Genomic DNA, 22832 nt, shown 5'->3' on the forward strand with positions numbered 1-22832 from the left:
TCGTGATGTCAGTAGGGCCACCCACAAACGGCAGGCATTCCTTCGGGAACGCCTCCGTTTGTTCAGTGATGTCAGTAGTGGACTTTCGGCTCTATTAGAGCTGGAAGTCCACTTGACATTGCGAGTGCTGAGACCCTACCACAAGGGTCCCCTCGCAATGCCGATGGTCGCGATAATCACAACCATCGCCAGGCTGCTCGCACAAGCTGTGGGTGGTCACCCACAGCTGTGCGAGCGGCCTGGAGGCCGGAATAAAAAAAAAAATACTCCCCGCCCTGATTCACAGCGTGAGCTCGCAAATAGCGAGCGGCTCTGAATCAGACCCTATGACTTTATGTGCTGACTGCTATATTTCAACAGTGAATCCTTCATTGTGGGGATCACATTGTTACTTTTAAACAGAAAGGTTTTTTAATCAGAATTGACTGCTACCTATTTCAACATCTTGGATTGATTTCTTTTTCTTTTTTAGCTTTCAATTTGCTAAAATTTTTTACATTAGAGTGCCTTCTAAGTCTTTTTATTTTACTGTTCATATATATGTATCATTTATGGTTTTCTTCTAGCCTTCCTCCCTTTCATGCTATGTTTATTCTATAAGTTTTAGATTACGGATAACACTGTGTATTTCACTGTTTAGTAATTTTGGATATTAAATATGTGTGACCTCATAATATGGCTCTATAATATATGTTAGATATCATACAAGTTCTACATAGACACCCAGCGCGGATCATTATCATTTATTATTTATCCAAATCATGGAAGCTAATATTAATGTTGTATCAACTTGTAACTTTAAGTGAGTATTGCTACATTTTTCCATAGACGAAAACACTGACTATACATGTGATAAAAGAACACATTCTGGTAGCAGCGCCATGTCTGTTAACTGTAAAAACTTTGGGTCTGCCTCTGCCCCACAAAAAAAGCTGACAGAGGTGTTACAGTAGCTCATGGTGAAATGTCCTGAGTTATTGCAGAGCATCATAGAGATACTGCGTTTATAGAATACAATTCTGACTGTGTAGCAACACTATGGAAGCACAGGTATTTGTAATACAAGATGATGCTCACAATGTATCTCTGGAGAAACAAGCCTGCAATTTATTTTAAGGGGTTTATGTACAAAGCATCAGGTTGTAAAGCCCATTAATTCTGATCGTGTTTATGCCCGATATTTATAATGGCAAAATCATTTACCAGTAAGACACTAGTAAACCCCCAAGGATGTCAAACAACCTTTAAATACACATCCAATTTCCATTGGCAATCCTTATTGCAACTCTAACACGTGATAAATCCATTACGTTGCCACAATGTATATGTATGTGAGGTTGAGGATGGGCTGATATGACAAACTATCCAATCTGCAATATGTTTCTGGGTCTGTGCATTTCTAGTGCTTGATAGGTAGTTTCATACTGAATAGTAATATATGCAACTTGTATTGGTTCTGCTATTAAAAAATATTATTTTTTTCAATTAAAGGCCGGTAGGAGACAGTGATGTGGAATAAACACATAAGATACTGTAAGCATAACAGTCAGGTGGTTTTGATAGTTATATATGACATACACCTACATACATACGAAGCAAAATCTCACAACTGTCACTTTAGAAATAAATACAGCAGCTTGCATTGTCACATGAAAAACAATGCTTTGTGCTGTCACAACTTTAAAGGATTGTCAGACTACTTTCAGAACTTTGTCAAAAATAGTGTAATCATACAACTGCAGTAATCTTGTCATCATGTAACTACTGTAATCATGCTTCATAGAAACACTTTCACCAGTCACCCTAGTCCTTCATTCTTACTGTTTGTTATCACTTGAGCCTTGTTCTTTTCTAAAGGATTATGCCAGAATATATACATGCATTCAAGAAAGAAATTTGACGCTATTATGAAACATTAACTGTCTCTAAGGCACTTTTCATGGAAAACTTATTGTCACCAGATCTGGGAATGCTCAATGTCATTTTCTGGGCTTTTTATTGCATCTCCATATCACCCAGCTCAGAGTATTTAAGTTCTTGATTTTGAACTTCAAGCCATACCTTGATAAATATTATACCCACCTTGACAAATACTATACCTATATGGCAAAAGTGTAATGAGAGTTTTATAAGTAGATACATGTGAATGGAAACATTCCAGAGCATTGGTTCTCAAACTCGGTCCTCAGGACCCCACACAGTTCACATTTTCCAGGTTTACTGGCAGGTGCACAGGTGTAGTCATTACTCACTGACACATTTTAAAAAATCCACAGGTGGAGCTAATTATTTCATTTGTGATTCTGTGAGGAACCCTGGAAAACATTCACTGTTTGGTATCCTGAGTACCGCTTTTGAGAACCTGCGTTCCAGAGGAATGGTGAAATAAAAATTATGTCTTTTATTCTTATGACCATTGTCATTGTATACATTGTCCATCTGGCAGGGTCTAATATAGCTGTCAGACAAAAATGGGCAATATCTTTATAATATTGGCAGTCATTTTTTCTTGTCTTTGACATAGACATTTTTCATGTCTGTGAGCCTGGTTTCCAATGTCAGTGTTAGTTCTGTGCTGAAATCTTAATTTTACAGCTGCTATAGTAAGCTCTGTCTATGTGAGTGTATACTCTGCTCAGAGGTTTAGATGGAAACACCACACTAAAAGGGAGATGTATTAAACGGTCAGCTTTTAGCTACCATCCATCTAGTACATTCAATAAAATAATAGGTAGAAACTGATTGGTTGCTATAAATAACTTCTCCATTTGTCCTCTTAAGGTTTGATACATCTCCCAGTAAGTATCAATTGTACTGCAGCATTACATTACTCAATTACTAGCACTGCACCAGTAAGAAATTTCTGCAGTGCACTTGTTTCCATCTAGCAAAGTACACACTCACAAGGACCTTGTGATAGCAGCTGCAAAATTGTAGAGATGTGTGCAGACCATCATATTTTGGTTCTAAATCATCATGGTATTTTGGTTCTAAATCATTGCCATGTTTTGGTTCTAAATCAACGTTGTGTTTTGGTTCTAAATCATCGCCATGTTTTAGTTTTGGCAAAACCATCTTCAAGTGTTTTGGTTTGGTTTCTGTTTTGGATTTCTTTACAAATGTATAAAAACAGCTACATAATGTAACTTGGACTTATTTTTTGTTCCTATAGTATTATAAAAATCAATAATATTAATTTCAGTAAATTTTGACCACCTCCCAGCACCTGAAATCACGAGGATTTCAATGCACTCTCAAACACGTGAGATCTGGTTTTCAGATCTGAGTTCTGGACTGGGTGAGGAACCCAAGTTGGGACTCTGTTCTACTCGGAACCCCAAAGTAATCCGAGCCAGAACTCAGTTCAACTCAGAACCCCAAAGTTTGGGTGTGTTTGCTTTTCAGCAAATCAAACCTTCATCTCTAAATGTAAGTACTAGTTTTTATCTTGATTCTACCAATAAATGCACTTTGATGTGTAACTAATGATAGAACTTTATCTTTATTGCATATAGTAGACTTTTTCTTGAGTAGACTGTTGTTTTCTCAAAACAGAGGACACCAACACGTGGTTGTTTGCAACTAAATTAAAGTTTTATAGAAAATTATATAAGATGCAAGTTTCAACATTTTGCACAAGTTAAGAGACTCCATTCTAGTAACATATCAAAGTAACTGATGATAAATAATAAATTATATTATTTATTAATATTAATATATTTAGCATTTATTGTTATTTTCATTTTAGGGTATCCTTGGATTATCTTATATAGCTTTAAATTTAAAAGAAGCATATTAAAAAAATACAGCTTTTATGTTTGTCTCATTAAGGATCAAGAAAAATACTATGAGGCAAAAAAATATACTAAGGACCAGATTTACTAAAGACCATACTACAAAGAACCACTAGTCTTAAATTGCCATAGGTATCACATGACTTTTCCATGATAAGAATACACATTGGGAAAACTATTAAGCTGTAGTTTGAAAAGCTGCTGGAAATACAGACGAAAAATATGGTGCATCTGATCAAAGCCTTAACTGGGTAAAATTGCTCACATGACATCTTTAGGTCATGCAGAAGGGGGCGAGAGTGGCAGCTCCAATAAGTGCAGCACTGATCGACTGCATATACTATGCAGGGTGCCCATCTGGAGAGTCCACAGGACGCTTCGCGGGGGCAGTAGCAGCAATCTTGCTAGCCAGGAGTAAGGGCCATGGGGTGCCGATGGTGCTGCCCACAGCTCGCCCATAGCTAGTTACGACCCTACATCCGTTAGGGAGATAGCTGAAACCGCAAGGACATGTGGGCCACCCGGAATCTGAATATAAATATGGTGACAGGGTGAAGGATTGATTAACATCTGCAGACTCTCATGCTATTTGCTTCATTTTTTCAACTTCCTGAATCCAATTCAAGCATATGCATGTCAGCATTACTTGTTACATGAATGATTAATTAAAGATTTCTATTTTTTTTTTCTTAAATACTTGCTTTTGTGCACTAGATTATTTTTATATTATGTACATGTTGACATTTACTACTTTGATGGGAGAGATAAAGAAATGTAAGAATTATATTGAACGGCTTCTATTCCTTTTAGATCAAGAAAGGATATATAAACTAGTTGGTGTCCGGTAGATGTATTCATCTTTTTTGCTTGGGATTATATTAAAAGGCCTCTATCAGTTTCATATAACGTAATGGTATATATAAACCAATTGGTGTATGGCGTATTTCACAACTTTTTTAAAGTTATTTAAATGCTAAGATTATCAGCGTATGATCCCTCTATGAATTGTGGTTAACAGACACATGATTTAAATGTGACTCAGGATACTTCATACTTAATTCTCTTTTATACTGTATTGTCTTTGGGAGAACCCAGAGGGAAGGGATTGGGATAATACATGATGTGGGCGGGGCTGACTGCCTTGCGTCATATTGGCTCTACTCCCTCTGCATAGTTCCAAAATACACTGCATTATCCTCCCCCATTGTTCCCACTTCACTAGGGGCTCTGAGGGCCTACTTAAAAATTTGGGAGTCTCCCAGAGAATCCGGGAGTGTAGGTAAGTATCGAATATCTCATTTTATTCATGGATAAAAATCTGAGAAATAACCATATAAGCGTAAGAAGAGAAGCTGTTATTAAGCAATCACTGAAAATGTATAGTACTTAATTGTCTATTTTCCTTAGATAAACAATTGCAAATGTATGGACATGTGCTTTAGGAAACTAAATTGTCACAGTGCTGAACTTAACAGTCATAACATATAGGGCCTAATTTTTAGTTTAACATAGTTTTACTTCTAGAACATGCATGTTAAAACAATATACATGCTTAAACTACTGTGTACGAATGCAGCCTCATCAAGATACACTTAAAGTGCATCAAGACATAATGTAAGAATGCTGTACTGTATCTTGTGTTCATTGCACCCTTCTTGAGAATTACATAATCTTACCTAGAGAATTATTTGTACATTTTGCACCCAATAGCTAGTTTTCCTCTTAACTCTTTTCTTGACCATATTGAATACATTTTTTTAAACAATCATAGTATAGGTTGAAAAAAGTGAGCCCTCAGGCTAATGACCTCTATAAAAAGCTAATTGGTGTCAGGAGTTAGCAACCATGGACTCCAATCAATGAGACAAGATTGGAGATGGTGGTTATGGTTGCCATGCCCTATAACCAGGGGTGTAGGGAGGGTGGTTTCAGTGGAGTGCATGCTCCAGGCGCCGAAAATGTCAGAAGGTGCCGCACGCTGCTCCCGCTGGATGAACTCTGACTCCGGCAGCTGAGCTATCTAACTACCCTGTCTCATATAGCGCTTTCCAACCATGCTGTGTCACGCAGTTGTGCCATAATGTATGTATTTTCATAGGTACCATCGGATAATGTGCCTTGGCAACTTTATTAAGTTGTGTAGTGTGCCTCAAGTTAAATAAGGTTAAAAATCACTGGTCTATTAGCTAGTAGCCTACCGGGTGCCAGCTCCAGAGGTGCACACTCTTCTGCCGCATTGTGCGTGTGAAGTCATGACATCACACACACACTAGCTGGCTGCGACTGTTTGCTATTTATGCGGATTGACACTAACAGTATAAATGTTGTGCACAGGACACTTTATCAGGGGCATCAGAAATGATTTATGTTACGGGTGCCTGCTACAATCAGTGAGGGGGAGGGGACACATATAATAAGTCAGTGGCTGAGGAGTTTTATAGGGGATGGAGCCTGATACAATCAGTTAGGGAGTGTGAGTACAGGGCACAGATATATATTGTGGTCAGTGACTTATGGGTGTAAAAATGTGTATAAAATGTGATAGGGGGATATGGTGCTATCAGTGAGGGAGGGGGGACACTGATATATAATGCAGTCAATGAGTAAGGTGGGTGTAATGAGTATTATAACAATGGGGGCCTGCTACAATCAGTGAGTTTGGAGCACTGATATATGATGCAGTCAGTGAGGGTGTAATAAACTAATAATGAGTATTATAGTGAATGGGGACCTGCTAAAATCAGTTAGTTGGGGAGACCAATTAGAGGTTCCCCATTGCAGAGAAACCACCATTATTTTATTGTTATTATTTTTATTTTAATAATGGAATTACTTTAGTGGGTTGGAATATATAATTTCAATACCTCTCCTAATGTTTATTTTCACATCCCTTTAATTTAACCCCATATGTTGGACACACCTCCTCCCTGGAACACTTGGTGGGGTGGCGCCATAGCATGCACATTCTCCGGGCACCCTGGCAACACGCTATGCCTCTGCCTATAACAGCCACTCACAAATTTAAAATTTTCTATTCACAGAGAGCATTGCCTGATGTGAATCATGCCTCAAACAAATGAGTTCTCAGAAGGCTTGAGGTTTAGAATGTTTGACTTACATAAAGCTGGAAAGGGTTACAGTTACAAAAGTATCTGTAAAATACGTGATGTTCATTAGTCCATTGTGCGAAAAATTGTCTATAAATAGAGAAAGTTCAGAATTGTTCCCACTCTCCCTAGGACTGTCCGTCTTGAAAACATAACTGCAAGAGCACAGTGCAGAATACTCAAACACGGTAAGAATTATACTAGTGTGTCAGCTAAAGACTTACAGAAATCTCTGCAACATGCAAACATCTCTATAAAGGAGCCTTGAATATGTAAACTATTGAGAAAGACACCATAGAAGAAATCACTGTTGTCCATAAAAATATTGCTGCATGTCTGAAAAGTGATAAGGAGCATCTGAATGTTGCCCAGTGCTACTAGCAAAATATTTTGCAGACAGATGAAGTAAAAGATGAGTTGTTTGGAATGGACGTACAACACTATGTATAGAGAAGAAAAGGGACAGCACAACAGAAGCAAAACTCATCTCAAATGTAAATTGCAGTGAAGGACGCATCATGGTTTGAGGCTGCTTTGTTGTCTTGGGGCCTAGACAACTTGCTCTCAAAATTAATTGCAGAGGTTATCAATTTGCAGGAGAAAGTAAAACTGGCTGTCCACTAACTGAAGCTCAACAGACCAAAACACAGAAGTGAATCAACAACTGACCTCAACCCATCTGAGATCCTGTGGCAAGACCTGAAGAAAGTGGTTCACACCAGACATCCCAAGAATATTACTGAACTGAAACAGTTTAGTAAAGAGGAATGGTCCAAAATTCCTTTTGCCATTGTACAGGTCTGATCCACAGCTATAGGAAGCATTTGGCTGAGGTTATTGCTGCTTAATGAGGGTCAACCAATTAATAAGGATTCACATACTTTTCCCACCGTCACTTTGAATGTTTACACCATGTGGTCAATAAAGACGTATAATTGTGTGTTATCAATTTAAGCATACTGTGTTTGTTTATTCTTGTAACTTAGATGAAGATCAGATCACATTTTATGACCAATTTATACAGAAATCCAGGTAATTCCAAAGGGTCCACATACTTTTTCTTGCTACTGTCTAATATATCTAAGGTTGATTTTTAACTGATCGATTTGACCACCTTGTGGAACTCAGCTGACTTCTATCAGGTAAAAAATGCCAGTCTATAATGTATATTTATCATGGAAATACAAAAAACAACTTACTGCTGCAAGTTACTCAAAAACATTTGCCAACACTTACTGTAACTGTGATACTGACATTGAATGGTAACAATTACAGTAACTTACCAATTCACTGAGTCAGTCTCTGCCAATGTACAGTATGTGTCAGCCAGATTGCAAAATGTGGCATTCAATTCCAGTTGTAAAAAAATTAAAAAGTAGAAGAAATTTTAAAATGCAAAAAAAATTTAAAACTTTTATCCATTAAAATGTTTTTGTATCCTGAGGTATTAATAACACTGTAAAACAAATTAATACTTTTAATTTGTTTCCTTTCTACAAATAGTCATATATTACTAATATAAGGTCAAGAAAAACTAAAATGATTTCAGAATGTTTTTACTAGCTCTATTTTTTGAGCTACACTACTTGCACTATACTGTATGTACATTAGTAATATAGTCATAGTGAAAAGCTATTTTAAAATAATCTGATATTTTCTTGATTAAATTAAAACAACTGTTATTTATTTTCTATCAATCACAAATAAAAACACAAAACGAAACAAACATACAGCATACGAAACAAACATACGGCATACGAAACAAACATACAGCATACGAAACAAACATACAGCATACGAAAGTACTATCTAATATAGTGGCCTAGTCATGGGGTGCTTTCTCTTTGCTTGTCGCTTGTACTCCTCTTCTGGGGCATCTCTTGTCACTGTCCAACAGTAGTGATTCACCTACCCTGATATCTTTGTTCCATTGCTGAAATGTCTTGGTGGAATTGCTCACTATGCTTGTCACTCAGTGCACCACAGTTATCTTGTGTGGGTAATCCCGTGAATCGCATATATTTGAATAGGGGAGGGGACAAATAACTGATTCATTTAATTGGGTCATTAGGCCCCACCCCCTCTGCGCGGAACGCAGATTGCTGGTAACATTCTCTCCATTCTGCCCACTTCACTAGGAATACCCCTACATCATCATAAATGGGCTATATCTCGGAACTCAGAGCTAACTGAGAGTTTTAAATGTCATATTCATTCCATGCATGCTAAAATCAATTAGAAGTAACTATTTTCACATCGGAAACATTTTCATTGTTGTGCAGTGTAATAGAACATGGGGGATAAGAAGCAGCTGCGACAGAGTCCAGGAATCCTCTCGGAAGCCACGGAGAAGATCCAGTAATAGAAAAATACTTTATTTGCACTGACAATCTTTATAAAGGATCGGCTAATGTCTTGTATTGTGTACTTTCATAACTGCCACATTCTAACAAAAGGAGAACAACTGCCTTTACAGGAGTACATGTTTTGTTTTTAGAACTGTCCCATTACATTTTAAAGCATCTCCTGCCTGTGTATCTATTTTAAACCTTGTACAGTAAATTATATGTTAATCCATAGCAACCTCACAGAACAAATGTAAGGAGGTGAACAACTGATGTAACCTATTACTTCCTCCTTTTGTCTCTCTGCAGATGGGAAAGAAGTGAAGGTGGGCGAATACAATGCGGTAGCTGACTGCCTTGAACTGATTAATGACACCATCAGATTTCAAGGTATATACAGTGATGATCAGCAATGGACTTAGTGGTATTATTGTATATTAGGAGACATGGCACTAGACAGTTACACAGAATATCCACATATGTACAGTAGGAGAACTATAACCTGTGAATCTCAGAACACACCTTATATTTATATTTTAGGGGTGGAACCTCCAAAGGATCAAACTTTCATCCGAATGGAGCGACGCCAGATCTACCTGCCACTTTACAGCATTCTGTCAGCCATAACAATAATTGGAATGATCATGGCCGGCACTTTCTTATTCTTTAATATCAAAAATAGGAACCAAAAGTAAGTACTGTTTTATTTCAACAAAAACAAAATATGTTTGCTGATGTTTTACAGCACCTTTGGTTTTTGTGTCAGTGCTCTTAAAGCTACATCTATTTTATTTATCTCAACTCTGTTCTCTGAGCCTGATTTAGCTTTGGGAGTAGAGTACTACGTATATTGCTAATAACTGTGCATCTTGGAAGACCCTTGCTGCACTACACGTGGGGCAGATTTAAAATGTGCAGAGAAATTTAGGTTTGGGAGGGCTGTGTCCAAACTGAAATCTAAATTGCAATATAAATATAAAGCTATCCAACATTTATGGGCTACATCAGGGGCAGAACTATAGGAGACAATGGAGGTGCCTGCCGCCGGGCGCCAGCACTGAAGGGGCATCTCCTCCAATGCCCACAATATATTCACCCTATATCTATAGCCTATCCCCACTAATTGATGTCGCTGCTCCTCAGCAGCTTCTCGTGCCAGTGTGACTCTGACACCACCCCTCACCCACAACTTCCAGTCCCACTCCTTCCTTGTGGCAGCTCTAGCCGTGGACCTGAGCCAGCAGGAGAACTCTGAGTCATATGCTACTACAGGTTCCTATCTTATCTCTGACTAACGCATAGCTGTTTAAACCCGAAAAAGGGTGTTTTGCTGGATAACTTGCAAATTTACTTTAGTAAGTATGTCTAATAGAGACCTATTCACATATTCTATATTAGTGTTTTTGTGCGTATGGATGGATAGAGAGAAAGAGAGAGAGAGAGAGAGAAATAGATATGCACCATATTTGGTTTCCCTTTTTTTAGGGGTGGGGGGGCACCAAATTATAACTTGCCTCCAGGCATCTGGGATGAAGTTACGCCACTGGGCTACATGCAAAAACAGCCAGTGTTTACCCTGCATGCAAATAAAATGTGCATATTTGCTCCCCTTGCATTGCAACATGGTTCGCCCAGGTACATCGACCCGCTCACAAGCGGGTCGATGTTGCCCCACTGCGCATGCGCACGATGGAGGGAGGGTGCTGTCGATGGTGACTGACAGCACGCCCCCTTTGGTGGGCGTGGCTGCCAGACGGAGGCGTTCCCATGGGAATGCCTACCGTCTGAAGCCGGCCCCACTGACATCACTAGTGATATCAGTGGGAGTGATTTTGGCTCTGGTAGAGCCAAAATCACTCCAGGGCTTGCGGCAGGGAGACCCTACTGCAGGGTCTCCGTCGCAAGCCCGATGGTCGCGATGGTCTTGACCATTGCGACCATCATCCTTGACGCTCACATAAGCTGTGGGTGGTCACCCACAGCTATGCGAGCGTCCAGGAGGATGCTCCATTTTCATGGAGGAGGGCCCTGATTCAGAGCGAGCGCTCTGGTCAGAGCGTTCGGCTCTGAATCAGGCCCACAGGTACTTGCAATATTGTACTCTATTCCCAAAGTTAAATCAGGCCCTCATATAATGTCTATGATGGATAGTCTATAAATATCTATGATCTCATTAGACCATCCATCTGAGTCTCGTCTACCTATTAAAACACAGAACAGTAAGAGGACTGATTAAGAAATGCCCATGTCCATGTAATCTGCAATTTTCTAGAATTGTCTCCTCCAGGAATGTATTTCCTGCAATTTACATTGTCATATGCTGCCAACTTACAATAGGATTCTTACACTCGTTTAAAGCTTTCTATTCAGCATCAATTGTAGTAATATAATTATAGTAAACTGCAACTCCCATAACAAATTCAGCTTACAGGTTTTCAGTGATAGGGGCTCTAATGGAAAAACTGGGACAGGGCCCTCTCTCCTAATGGCTCCTCCATGTAATAGTGTAATTGGTGAGTTTGTATTAAGTTATTATGTTAATCTGTCAAACTGTAAACTGGTCTTTTTAATGTACCTTCGATTTGCATTGTCTGCTATGCTCTACATAGGGGGCTATGGTACATGCCTTTATGGTGCCATATAAATAAAAAAATAATAATACAATAATAAAAATAGTAAGACCATTGTATTTTTAAGTAGTTTACTCCTGTTTCATTCTGGTCATTTCCATTTTTTATGACCATGTGTTTAACTGGAGAATCAATTTAGATGTGTAATTAAGTTTTATTATGTTTTTGTTTAACAATCCAGCTTTTTCTATTTTTAAACATAAAATACAATTTACAAAGTGCTAGTAACCCAGTAATGGAACTAGCACACAGTATGTGGGATTGATTTTAGTACATTCAATATGAACTGACAATGCAAAATAATGCAGAATATTCATTTAACAGCACAGTTTAAAACAATGAATGTAACAGAATTTTCTGTTTATGTTATTCAAGTAGTATTTTGTATAACGATTGGTCTGTGTCTTCATTATGGCAGGTTAATAAAGATGTCTAGTCCTTATATGAATAACCTTATTATCCTTGGAGGAATGCTTTCCTACGCATCTATATTTCTGTTTGGCCTTGATGGATCATTTGTATCAGCAAAAACATTCGAATCATTATGCACTGTAAGTAATTCTCTGTCTGCTGTTTTTATACCTTTTTCACCTTTGTGAAATTGTATTGTCAGTAAGAGTTTTCCAGCTGTGTGTTGCATATAATGTGAAATGTACTGTATGCTTAGTATTCCTACTTTCAAGAATACAGTAGCTCAAACTCCTTTTTATGTGATAGCATTGTAATACAATTTAAAATTCAGAGATATGTTCTGGAGGTTACAGTCTGAAGTGTCAAGTCATATATGAAGTTGAGGGCACAAGCTTCAGCATAGTTAACCTTATAATCAATGTTACAGTTAGGTATAAGTAACATTTTGAAAACAGTTTTGTGGTGATTTTCGACATATTTCACATTTGGGTACCGAATTTGAAATGTTTCCCAGACATAACTAGGTCCGAACGTGTTGCCCCCCCCTCACATAAATTCCAGAGCAGGAAGATTATCAAAGCTTTCTTTATAGATGGTAAACTCCACATACAGTAGAGTTGTGCGCTGACCCCCCGTGTTTTGGTTTTGGATCCAGAATCATCTTTGAGTTTTGGTTTAGATTTTGCAAAATCACCCTCACCAGAGGCATATTAAGTGAGGAGGGGGCCCATGCTCATTCCTTATCCAGGGCACCATCCCCTCTCCCCGGTGGCCAGCAGCGCACTGACGAAGCAGTAGACTCTGGGCACTAGTCTGTGCCCAGAGTCTACTGTGCATGTCACCAGGAAAATGGCGCAGCAACCATTTGTCCGGCGATTTCTCTCTTCTTTTGCGCGAAACTCCAAAAATGGCCGCTGCCACCATTTTTCAGGGGTTTTGTGTAGCGCTGCTACAGCTTACACAGGACTTTGGAGCGGTAAGTATAATAAATGGGTGCATGGTGTGCAGTGTGTGGGCCCCCCAGGATCCAGGTGCCCATGTGCACCGCACACCCTGCACCCATTATAGATATGCCCCTGACCCTCAACTGTTTAGGTTTTGGATCTGTATTTTTTTTTAAAGAAAATTTAAAAAAAAGCTAAAATTACATCATTTTGACTAGTTACCATGCAATCCAAAACCCAAGTTCATTTTTTAAATCCGAGTTCCGAACCGGGACTCGGTTTGACTTGGTACCCAAAAGTGATTCCAAACTCGGACACGGGGCCTGATTCAGGTTGGATCGCAATGCTGCGTTCGCATGCTACCGGCCACTGCGAAAATATGCTAATGAATGCACTTGCACTGCCGTTGCAACACAAGATGGAGACGCCCCCTTTCCCTCTTCTCACATCCGTACTAATGTGCAAGTATGCTAAATCATCGGTAACATCGAGTAACATTGGAGCTGCACACACACTTGTGGTTGACATGACCCTGCCGCAGAAGTTGCTAAACTTCCTGCAAGCAGTGAGTACTCAGGCTGCGTATGGGTTCATTGTGAATAATTTATGCACGCCCCTGCAACGGCGTACGAACGCACTGACACACCTGCCTTCGCACGACCACCCCCTGTCACCGCCCACAAATGGCACTTCCTGTCAATCGCTGACTGGTGAGTCTGCGTACTGCCTGCGATCGCAGCGCCTGGTTCGCGCACATGCACTTCATCTTATACGCATGTGCAGATTGCAAACATTGTCCAGCTGTGTGCGAACGCAGTTGTGCGATCCAACCTGAATCAGGCCCTTGGTTCGACTCTGAAACCCTAAATTCGGTTGTTGTCGGTTCTCTAAGAACCGGACCCGCGCATCTAATTCCACACAATGCTGAATACATCTAAAAATGTAAAGAGCAGCAAAATTTAAATCTGAAGATTATATCGCATGAATTTCATACTTTTGCAAAACTGAAAGTTCTGCTGAAAAATTTTATTTTTGATAAGTCCTGTTACAAATCCTGGTACAAATCTACGTATTCCTCATTAGCATATAGTGATAAAACTAATTTTACTGTCAGTTTATTGATCATGCTAGCATTAGTGTTAAACAAGTAATGTGGGCCTGATTCAGAGCCGCACGCTATTTGCGCTCGCTCGGTCAGAAAAAGGGGCCGACTATTTAAATTGAGCGCTCGCTCTTTGCAGTCTGTTGAAACATGCGCTCGCTATTTTGTAAAGACGCCCCCTGGCCGCTCGCATCCTACGTCATCTACGCTATTTATTTGATTAATCGAGTACATCGAAAGGCATCTGAACTGCTCGCAGTGCTTGTGGTAGGTTTATCCTACCGCAATAATGCGAACAGTTCAGGCTAAGAGACAACCAAGTAACGTGGCCGATGACGCTGCTTTGTTAATTATGCACACCCTTAAAACGCCCGTTTTGACCGTTTGGCACGCCTGCGTTCAGATAACCATTCCCCGTTTTCAAGCACCTTCCCCTGTTACCACCCACAAACGCCTCATCCTGTCACTCAAATTAGCAGGCACTCGCTATTTTGCTAGCACTCGATTTCCGATTGCACTGACTGGTTGGCGCATGCGCATTACGACCCATACGCATGCGCAGTTGTGCGAACATCGCTCGGAGCGAACGAGCGGCCGCTTACGAGTGGCTCTGAATCAGGCCCTGAGTACGGAGAAAATCAGCCACACTAAATGTAACATATGTACTGCAAACTATGTGGCTATACAGTACATGGCTTTTCAAATGCACCTAACTGCCTATGGGCCTGATTCAAAGTTGCAAGCAAATCCAATGTTTTGTGTACAACTCCCATGGTGGAGGATTGGTGCATGCACAGGATCTGTACTGTGCATGTGCCTACTAGTGGGCCTGATTCACTACCGATCGCAACTGCGAATGCAATAGCGATTATGCATGCAGTTAAACTGCGATAATATGCTAATCTGTTGCGATCGCTATGCCGCCACAGCACAACATAAGGACGCCCACTTTACCTTACACACATCCATAATGTTTAGCAAGACTGTGAAACACGCACACTTGCACAAGCTCAGACCCTACTCAGAAATTGCTAACTTGAGCGCACGCTGAGTCCTCAGGCTGCGTATGGCATCGCAGAGGCTAATTTATGTACGCTCCTGCAATGGCGTTCAAACACACTGACACGCCTGCATTTCTCCAACTACCCGATGGTTGCGGGGCCAGATTAAGGGTCTATGCCGCGATTATTATAAGTCCAACTTGCAGGGGATATTTTCATTAAAAATTAAAATATCACCGTTATGTGCAAAGGGGACCTCACAGGGACAGTGGTTGCGGTAACCACTGTCCCCGTGAGTTATATCCCTGGCAAATTGTGAAAGTCTTTCACAGAAGTGAAAGACTTCCCCACAGTGTCAGCTTCCAGAGTTGGCCAAGGGCTGCGAGAGAGAGGTTGAACAATCTCTCTCCTGCCCCTATTGCATCCATAGACTCATCTGAAATTGGTGTAAACTACCCGGGCTAAAGTTTAGTGCATAGGGGTCAGATCATAGTCCCCTTTGATAATAATGGGGACTGCGATCTGCAGCGCTAATTACCACTTAGCTAGAGATTTCTGTGAAATCTCCTGCATTGTGCTCAAATGCAGCAGCAGATCACAGAAGCCAGGAAGAGGCCTCCTGCGGCATTAGCATAATTTTGCATCGCTGTTGCGTACAAAGAAACAGCAGTGTTGCAAATAGTGTACGACTCTGAATCAGGCCCAATGTGACAATGAACATACTGTAACCACATTTACCAACAGTGACGGCCAGAGGTCTGGGCTATATGTCAGAGCTCAACAAAACTAGTACGGGGATCAAAAACAAGTTCTTATTATAATGAAAAGGTACTTTGGTATAATTAGACATGTGCAGTTCAGTTTTGGCTCGAATCTTCCTACCAAGTTTGGATCTGGGAACAAAGCCATTTGTTAACTTTCTGGAAATTTCGACTCTCGTATGTTTTGAATTACCTATAATGCTTCGTTCTCAGTTCCGAACTGGAAGGAAGATCTGAGCCAAAACCGAACTGCTCATCTCTAGTTGAATCGAGTCTCGGCTCTGATCACTTTTGGGGGTTAGAGTAGAACTAAATCCCGGCTCGAGTCAGCTGTAAGTGCGAAAGTCAGATTAATGAAACTGAATAACGTGGTTTGGATTGCATGTAAACAGACCAGAATTACATGATTTTAGCTGTTTTTCTCAGTTTTAAAGAAATCCAAAATCGAATCCAAACCAAAATACTTGAGAGTTGTTTTGCCACATATTTCTAGTTATAACACCATTAAATGTTGAATCTCCATTTAATTATATAGCTGGGTTTTAATTTGTTGGGTGCAGCTCTCTTCTTCTCAGGAATCTATTGGCGGTTCCAGTTGTACGTCAGACCTCCCTGCCCTCCGAAGGTCAGAGATAATTACTTTACAGAGGCTAGTCTACATTAGTCTTCATTTATTACTCCACACTAATTTTAAGTTCCTGGACTTTGCTGGATTCATGGGGTAAATTTACCAAAGTGAGAGTTTTTAGAAGTGTAGATGTTGCCCATAGCAACCAATCAGATTCTGTTATGCATTTAATTAGCACCTTCTAGAAGATAATAACTAGAATCTAATTGCAGAACTATGGGAGACAATGGAGGCGCCTGCCGCCGGGCTCCAGCACTGAAGGGGGCACCTCCTCCATTGCCCACAATATTTCACCACACTTAGGGCTGTAACTATGTACTCGGAGTGTACCGTCATGGCTGCCCAATACATGGCTTCTCTTCCCAGCACCTGAGAAACCACCATACAGTAGTGGGGAGCTCCGTATCAGTCCATCAACTGCCACCGCCACCTGTCTATAGCCTGTCCCTACTCATTGGTTTTGCTTCTCCTCAGCAGCTTATTTTGTCAGTGTGACACGTCCAGCGCCCTCCTCACCCACAGCTCTGTCTCACTCCTCCATGATATGCCTATTCTGTGTACAGCTGCTTGCGAAATGCTACATTACAGTGTCAGCGACTGTGATGGGGGGGCACCAGATTATAACTTGCCTCCGGGCATCTGGGATGAATTTACGAAACTGTCCTACGACCTGTCATTGTGGATATATGCTGGAGCAAGTCATTGTTTAGTGTATATGTCTGTTTCTGACTGGTACAGAAGCTGTTATAAGTGCAGCGTCATACAATAATGAAGCATCTTTGGAACTTGGAATGTTTTCCAAAGGTTGCATCCGGTCTCCGTATTGTTTCCTGTTTATCTCACCAGATGTCAAAATAAATGTGTTTCAATGTGGAGAAGAAATGTAAATTTTCAATTTAAAATATGCTATTTTACCATTTCAAAACCCCTTTGACCATAAATACGTTTTTAAAATAAATACTGTACAAATATTGGAGAAAACACAGTGTTATAGTAGAGGCATGGCACTTACAGCAATGTTTTATAGTTTTTCTATGGCACAAAAAGCTTTTTTGTTCATAATCTTGTTTGTACTTTAATAGTACTTCCTTTAATAAACACGGGGAAAATAGGAATTAGATGCTGTGCCATTGTGACTTAGCCAGACGTTCGCAAGTGTATCTCTGCATAGGATGTTTTTGCCAAAACTCCTACCTCCATCTGTCAAATACCATATTTCACCTTCTACAAAACAGGTTTTCTCAATCTCAAAGTGACCTCCTCTAGATACGAAAAATATAATTTCCAAGAATAAACATGGATGTTTGCAAAATAAATTACACTTTTGCAAATTAATATCCAAGTATCATTCCTTTCTTATTATCTAGTCACCACAAAGAATATTAAATTAATCTGATATTTGGATTCAATCTACATTTGCTACGCCTGATTTTACAAAGTGAAAATGTGTGTAACACGATTATGCAGTTCATTATGCACACTATAGTGCTATAGTATGTGTTAGACCATTTAGTATACTTGTAACATTCTAAACCTTTTATTTATACGTAAAGTATTGATTTTGTTTTTTTCTCTGTATAATGTCTGTAAAGTATAAATATATATATACTTGATTATGATACCAAAAGAAGCCCAACCTTTGATGCATTTTTTTTTTGCAAGTCAAATATTTTCTTTCAAAGTTCTTAAAGGTAAAACTGATACAGTATAAAAAGGTGAAAAACTGAGGCATCTTTTGAGATGAAGATTTGTAAGGAAGGGGGTTAAACCCAGTATTACTACTGTAGTATTAACCAAACTTTATCATGTTCATACCTATCTGTGGAAAAGGACTTAGATATCTCTAACCATGGCCCTGCTAAGCACATGTCACATGTCAGATCAATATGAAAATGCTTGACTTACTGTGATAATAATAAAGGTCAATATCAGTGTCTTGAGCAACACTTAGTTGAACTTGATTGTTACATGAAATAAAAGAAAGGGAGCACAAATAGAATTCATGTACATTTAATAAAAATTGGAATTAAAAGTGGAATACAAGGAATGAATATAACATAAAAATAAACATAAATGACACATAGGATGCACAATAATGATAAAAATCACCTTGGCCTCAAACAATTATATTGATGAGAACAGTAACATATTGATACTTCTATGAAGAAATGTACCAGTGATTCAAAAATAGTATACACTGTAACTAATGTCCTTAAAAAGAATGTGATGTATCCAATCATACAGGAAAGAAGACGATTCGGTTTCCAAATGTCAGCAAAAATCAGAAAGTTCAGTTCATAAACAAGTGCTATCCTAACTAATGTCCCTGCACTTATGGTGTTGTAAAAATATCCCAAAGGGGGCTGGTTAATAGCAAGGGTTAACCCAGAAGAGCATGTTGACCTTAGTTGTAAATATTCAGTTGGTACAGTACTTAGCTGATTCGTGGTGTTTTAATGACCGGTCTGTGCACATCGGGTCAGTAAACCTCCTGGTCCCGTCCTCTTACATGCATCAGGCAGTGTCCGGAATGCCGTTCTGAGGTGGCCGTGTGGAGGGAAAACAGTGGTCAGAGGTTCTTCTCCATCTAAGCTTGTGCGTGGTGTGACGGGGTAGAAGGGTCAATCCTCTCGCTCTGTGGTCACGCTGTGACAGGGACCGGTAAAGCCGATGTATAACAGCTCGTGGTTAGTTCAGGAGTAATTGTGGCTGTAAGTGAACTGGTGATGGCCGGAAGGAGACAACTCGGGGGGGTCTGAGAAGTCTAATGCGGCAAATGTCCATGTGGAATAGGATAGCAGGATGTCCTAACGTGTTTCTCTGCCTTCGGTCATCTGGCAGATTCCTCAGAGGTAGTGTTTCCTACTTCTCACTCAGACTCAAATATACCAACACTAATTAGTAAAATTCGGGCACACCACGAATCAGCTGAGTACTGTACCAACTGAATATTTACAACTAAGGTCAACATGCTCTTCTGGGTTAACCCTTGCTATTAACCAGCCCCCTTAGGGATATTTTTACAGCACCATAAGTGCACGGACATCAGTTAGGATAGCACTTGTTTATGAAATGAACTTTCCGATTTTTGCTGATATTTGGAACTGAATCATCTTCTTTCCTGTATGATTGGATACATCACGTTATTTTTAAGGACATTAGTTACAGTGTATACTATTTTTGAATCACTGGTACATTTCTTCATAGAAGTATCAATAAGTTGCTGTCCTCATCCATATAATTTTTTGAGGCCAAGGTAATTTTTTATCATTATTGTGCATCCTATGTGTCATTTATGTTTATTTTTATATAATATTCATTCCTTGTATTCCACTTTTAATTCCAATTTTTATTAAATGTACATGAATTCTATTTGCGCTCCCTTTCTTTTATCTCACCTTTTCTTCTGATTAGGGGTTAGCCACCCCTTTAGGTGAGCTGCATATAGATTTCACTATATATATCATAGCACCTGGCAAATTTCCCTATATTCAACAGTTCTTGATTGTTACATGCATAGTAAATCCATACATTGTTGATTTATATTTCTTGTTTATAATATACTTATTACTTTATTATTTTAAAAACTATAAAATATTAGACTTTATATAGTAGATTTTAATTATATTATGTCAACATATACCACAGCACTGTACAGAGTAATGTCAGGAATATTACACTATTTAGTGAGATTCATTCCATTGAGAGAATTTCTAATTAGAAGGAAAATCGAAGAATAATATATAACGTGCAGGCATATCTAATGAATTTAGGAGGTGGTCATCAGTATTTTGCTGGTAGCAGCCACCTTTTACCCTTCAGTTACACTAATGTCTGATTAAGGTTCAAGAAAAATAATTCAGTTCCAGATACTGAATAGAGAAGAATTGAATGGCTCCATCCATACACCTTTTTACAGTAGTAATATGCTGTGCTGCATTCCGTACCCAACCTGTGTATGTAATTTCAAATAATATAATGGTGCATAAGTGAACTACATTATGACTATTTAATCATATGAGTGTCAATTGAATATGCAGGTATATATAGCATACTGTCAGAATGAAGAACCAGAGCAGCATAGCATATTACAACTTTAAAAAGGTGTATGTATGGAGCCATTCACATTCTAACTGGTGTCGGATTCCGGTGCCGGCATTCTAAGCGCCAGCATCCCGACAGCTGGGATCATGACTACATCCCCCATACACATACATCATGTCCACAGTAGTAGAGCCTGTTATTTACAGAAAAATCACCAGTGGCTATAGGTTTGGGAAAACATGAATATGTCAGCATAAGGAAGCTAAAACAAAATCATTATTGATTCTTCCCTAAAGGAAAAAGGTTGCATGGGAATGTAAGTTCTCTAAGTGAGGTGCAATGTCTTTCAGTTAAAACTGGAGGGTGCAAACCTTTGATTTATTTTCCTTAGAAGTGACAGAATAAGAAGATAGAAATGATCCCTTCTGTTGCACAGGAAAATAGCATCAGAATGTTAATTGACATGACGAGCTTTGTCATGAATTTGTAACAACAAATTGTTATTCATGATTAATACCAGATGGTCGGTTTACTTACTAGCTGGAGGATTCCAGCAGCCAAAGTGTTATTGATGTTGGCCATAAGAACATTTTTTGGCAATGCAAATGAGCTTGATGAGGTTGGCATATAATATTATAAACACAAAGTGTATTTTCTCTATTCAGTTCAAAATCATGATACACTCAGAATAACAGAAATTAGAACCAGGAAGGAAACTTAAAGGCTCATTTAATAATATTACAGAGACAGCCCATCTATACTGGTAGCCAAACTCTTTCACATCATGATACATATAGAACTGGAAGCAGATAACTATAAACCTGTTTTAATTTTGAAAGGAAATACACTTGACATATTTGTATCTTCAGAACAGAATATACAAACCTAGTGCCTTTAAGAATTATCAGCTGACTGCTCTTCCTTTAAGTCTAGAGAATTTACCTGGAGGCAGTGCTTTTCCCATTAGCCTTATCAAGAATTATATAGGCTTATGATGACACAGAAAAAAGCCCCTTTGCCACCTTCAGCTCACTTCTCTACCCACTTGCACCACATTACCCTTCCTCCCTCTCAGCACAGGACTTTGCCTCCTACTTCAAAGACAAAATCAACATTCAACAAGATATCTCCAGGCCCTAAACATCCCAAACACCTGCTCCCTATGCTCCCCAATCCACCCTCAGTTTATTCTTTCCCATGACTGAAGATGTAGTCTCTGCACTCATATCATCATCACAACCTAAAACATGCCCCCTCAAACATATTCCCCACAACTCCTCCCTTCTCTTTCATATGTCCTCCTCTGTAGCATCAGTTCAATTTAGCTATTTAGTTCTCCTTACCCATCCTCCAGAATCTATGTAATGCTTCCACAATATTAATCACCCTCTGCTCCTGTGCTTCCTACCTATCCAATTTCAGCATCTCTACCTCTGGCACATCCCCCCACCACCCTAACTGTGTCATAGCATCAGACTGTTGGTAGTCTGATTTTCTTTCTGCCTTCTTTTGAAGTACTAACTCTGTCATTCAAGCTTTAGTACAACTTCTGTGATGATGGCACCTAAATCTTTTCTCTCCTGACTTTTCCTTTTAATTATCTAGCGTGATCTACTGTCTCTCTGCAATCATCCACATGGATGTCCCAACACTACCAAAAGCTCAACTTGTCCAAAACCTACTTTATTTTTCTCCTTGAGTCACCGCCTCACCTCAAATTTCCCACAACATTAACAACACCACAATTTTGTCAGTCTCCCAAACCTGATATTTTGATGTCATCCTTGACCGTGCCCTCTGCTTTACTTCTTGCAAAAAAGTCTCTCTCTGAGTCCTGCAATCTACATCTTCAAAATAATGCTAGAATATGCCATGTTCTTATCCAAGATATAATCAAATGTCCTATCCTTACTCTTTCATCATTTTCTTTCATCATCTTCCTCCTTGAGTAGTGCAATCTTCTGCAACCTTATCATAACTGACATTTGTGTCTTTATCCATCTCGTTCTTCTTAAATACATCTTAAATGCACCAGCAATTTTTATCTTCCACTCTTGCTATCCCA

General features: G+C 39.3%; 1 protein-coding gene across 2 annotated transcripts in view; it reads left to right on the forward strand.

Moving 5' to 3' along the window:
• Nucleotides 1-22832, forward strand: part of GABBR2 (gamma-aminobutyric acid type B receptor subunit 2) — a 777957-nt gene that overhangs the window by 553137 nt on the left and 201988 nt on the right. For both annotated transcript variants that reach the window (XM_088476284.1, XM_088476286.1), the window contains exons 9-11: nucleotides 9556-9636; nucleotides 9787-9937; nucleotides 12295-12427. In XM_088476284.1, the coding sequence (XP_088332410.1) occupies nucleotides 9556-9636; nucleotides 9787-9937; nucleotides 12295-12427 (365 nt within the window). The remainder of the gene's footprint in view (nucleotides 1-9555; nucleotides 9637-9786; nucleotides 9938-12294; nucleotides 12428-22832) is intronic.

The sequence above is a fragment of the Taudactylus pleione genome, unplaced genomic scaffold (assembly GCF_031769625.1).
Source record: "Taudactylus pleione unplaced genomic scaffold, aTauple2 ptg000186l, whole genome shotgun sequence".
NCBI lineage: Eukaryota > Metazoa > Chordata > Amphibia > Anura > Myobatrachidae > Taudactylus > Taudactylus pleione.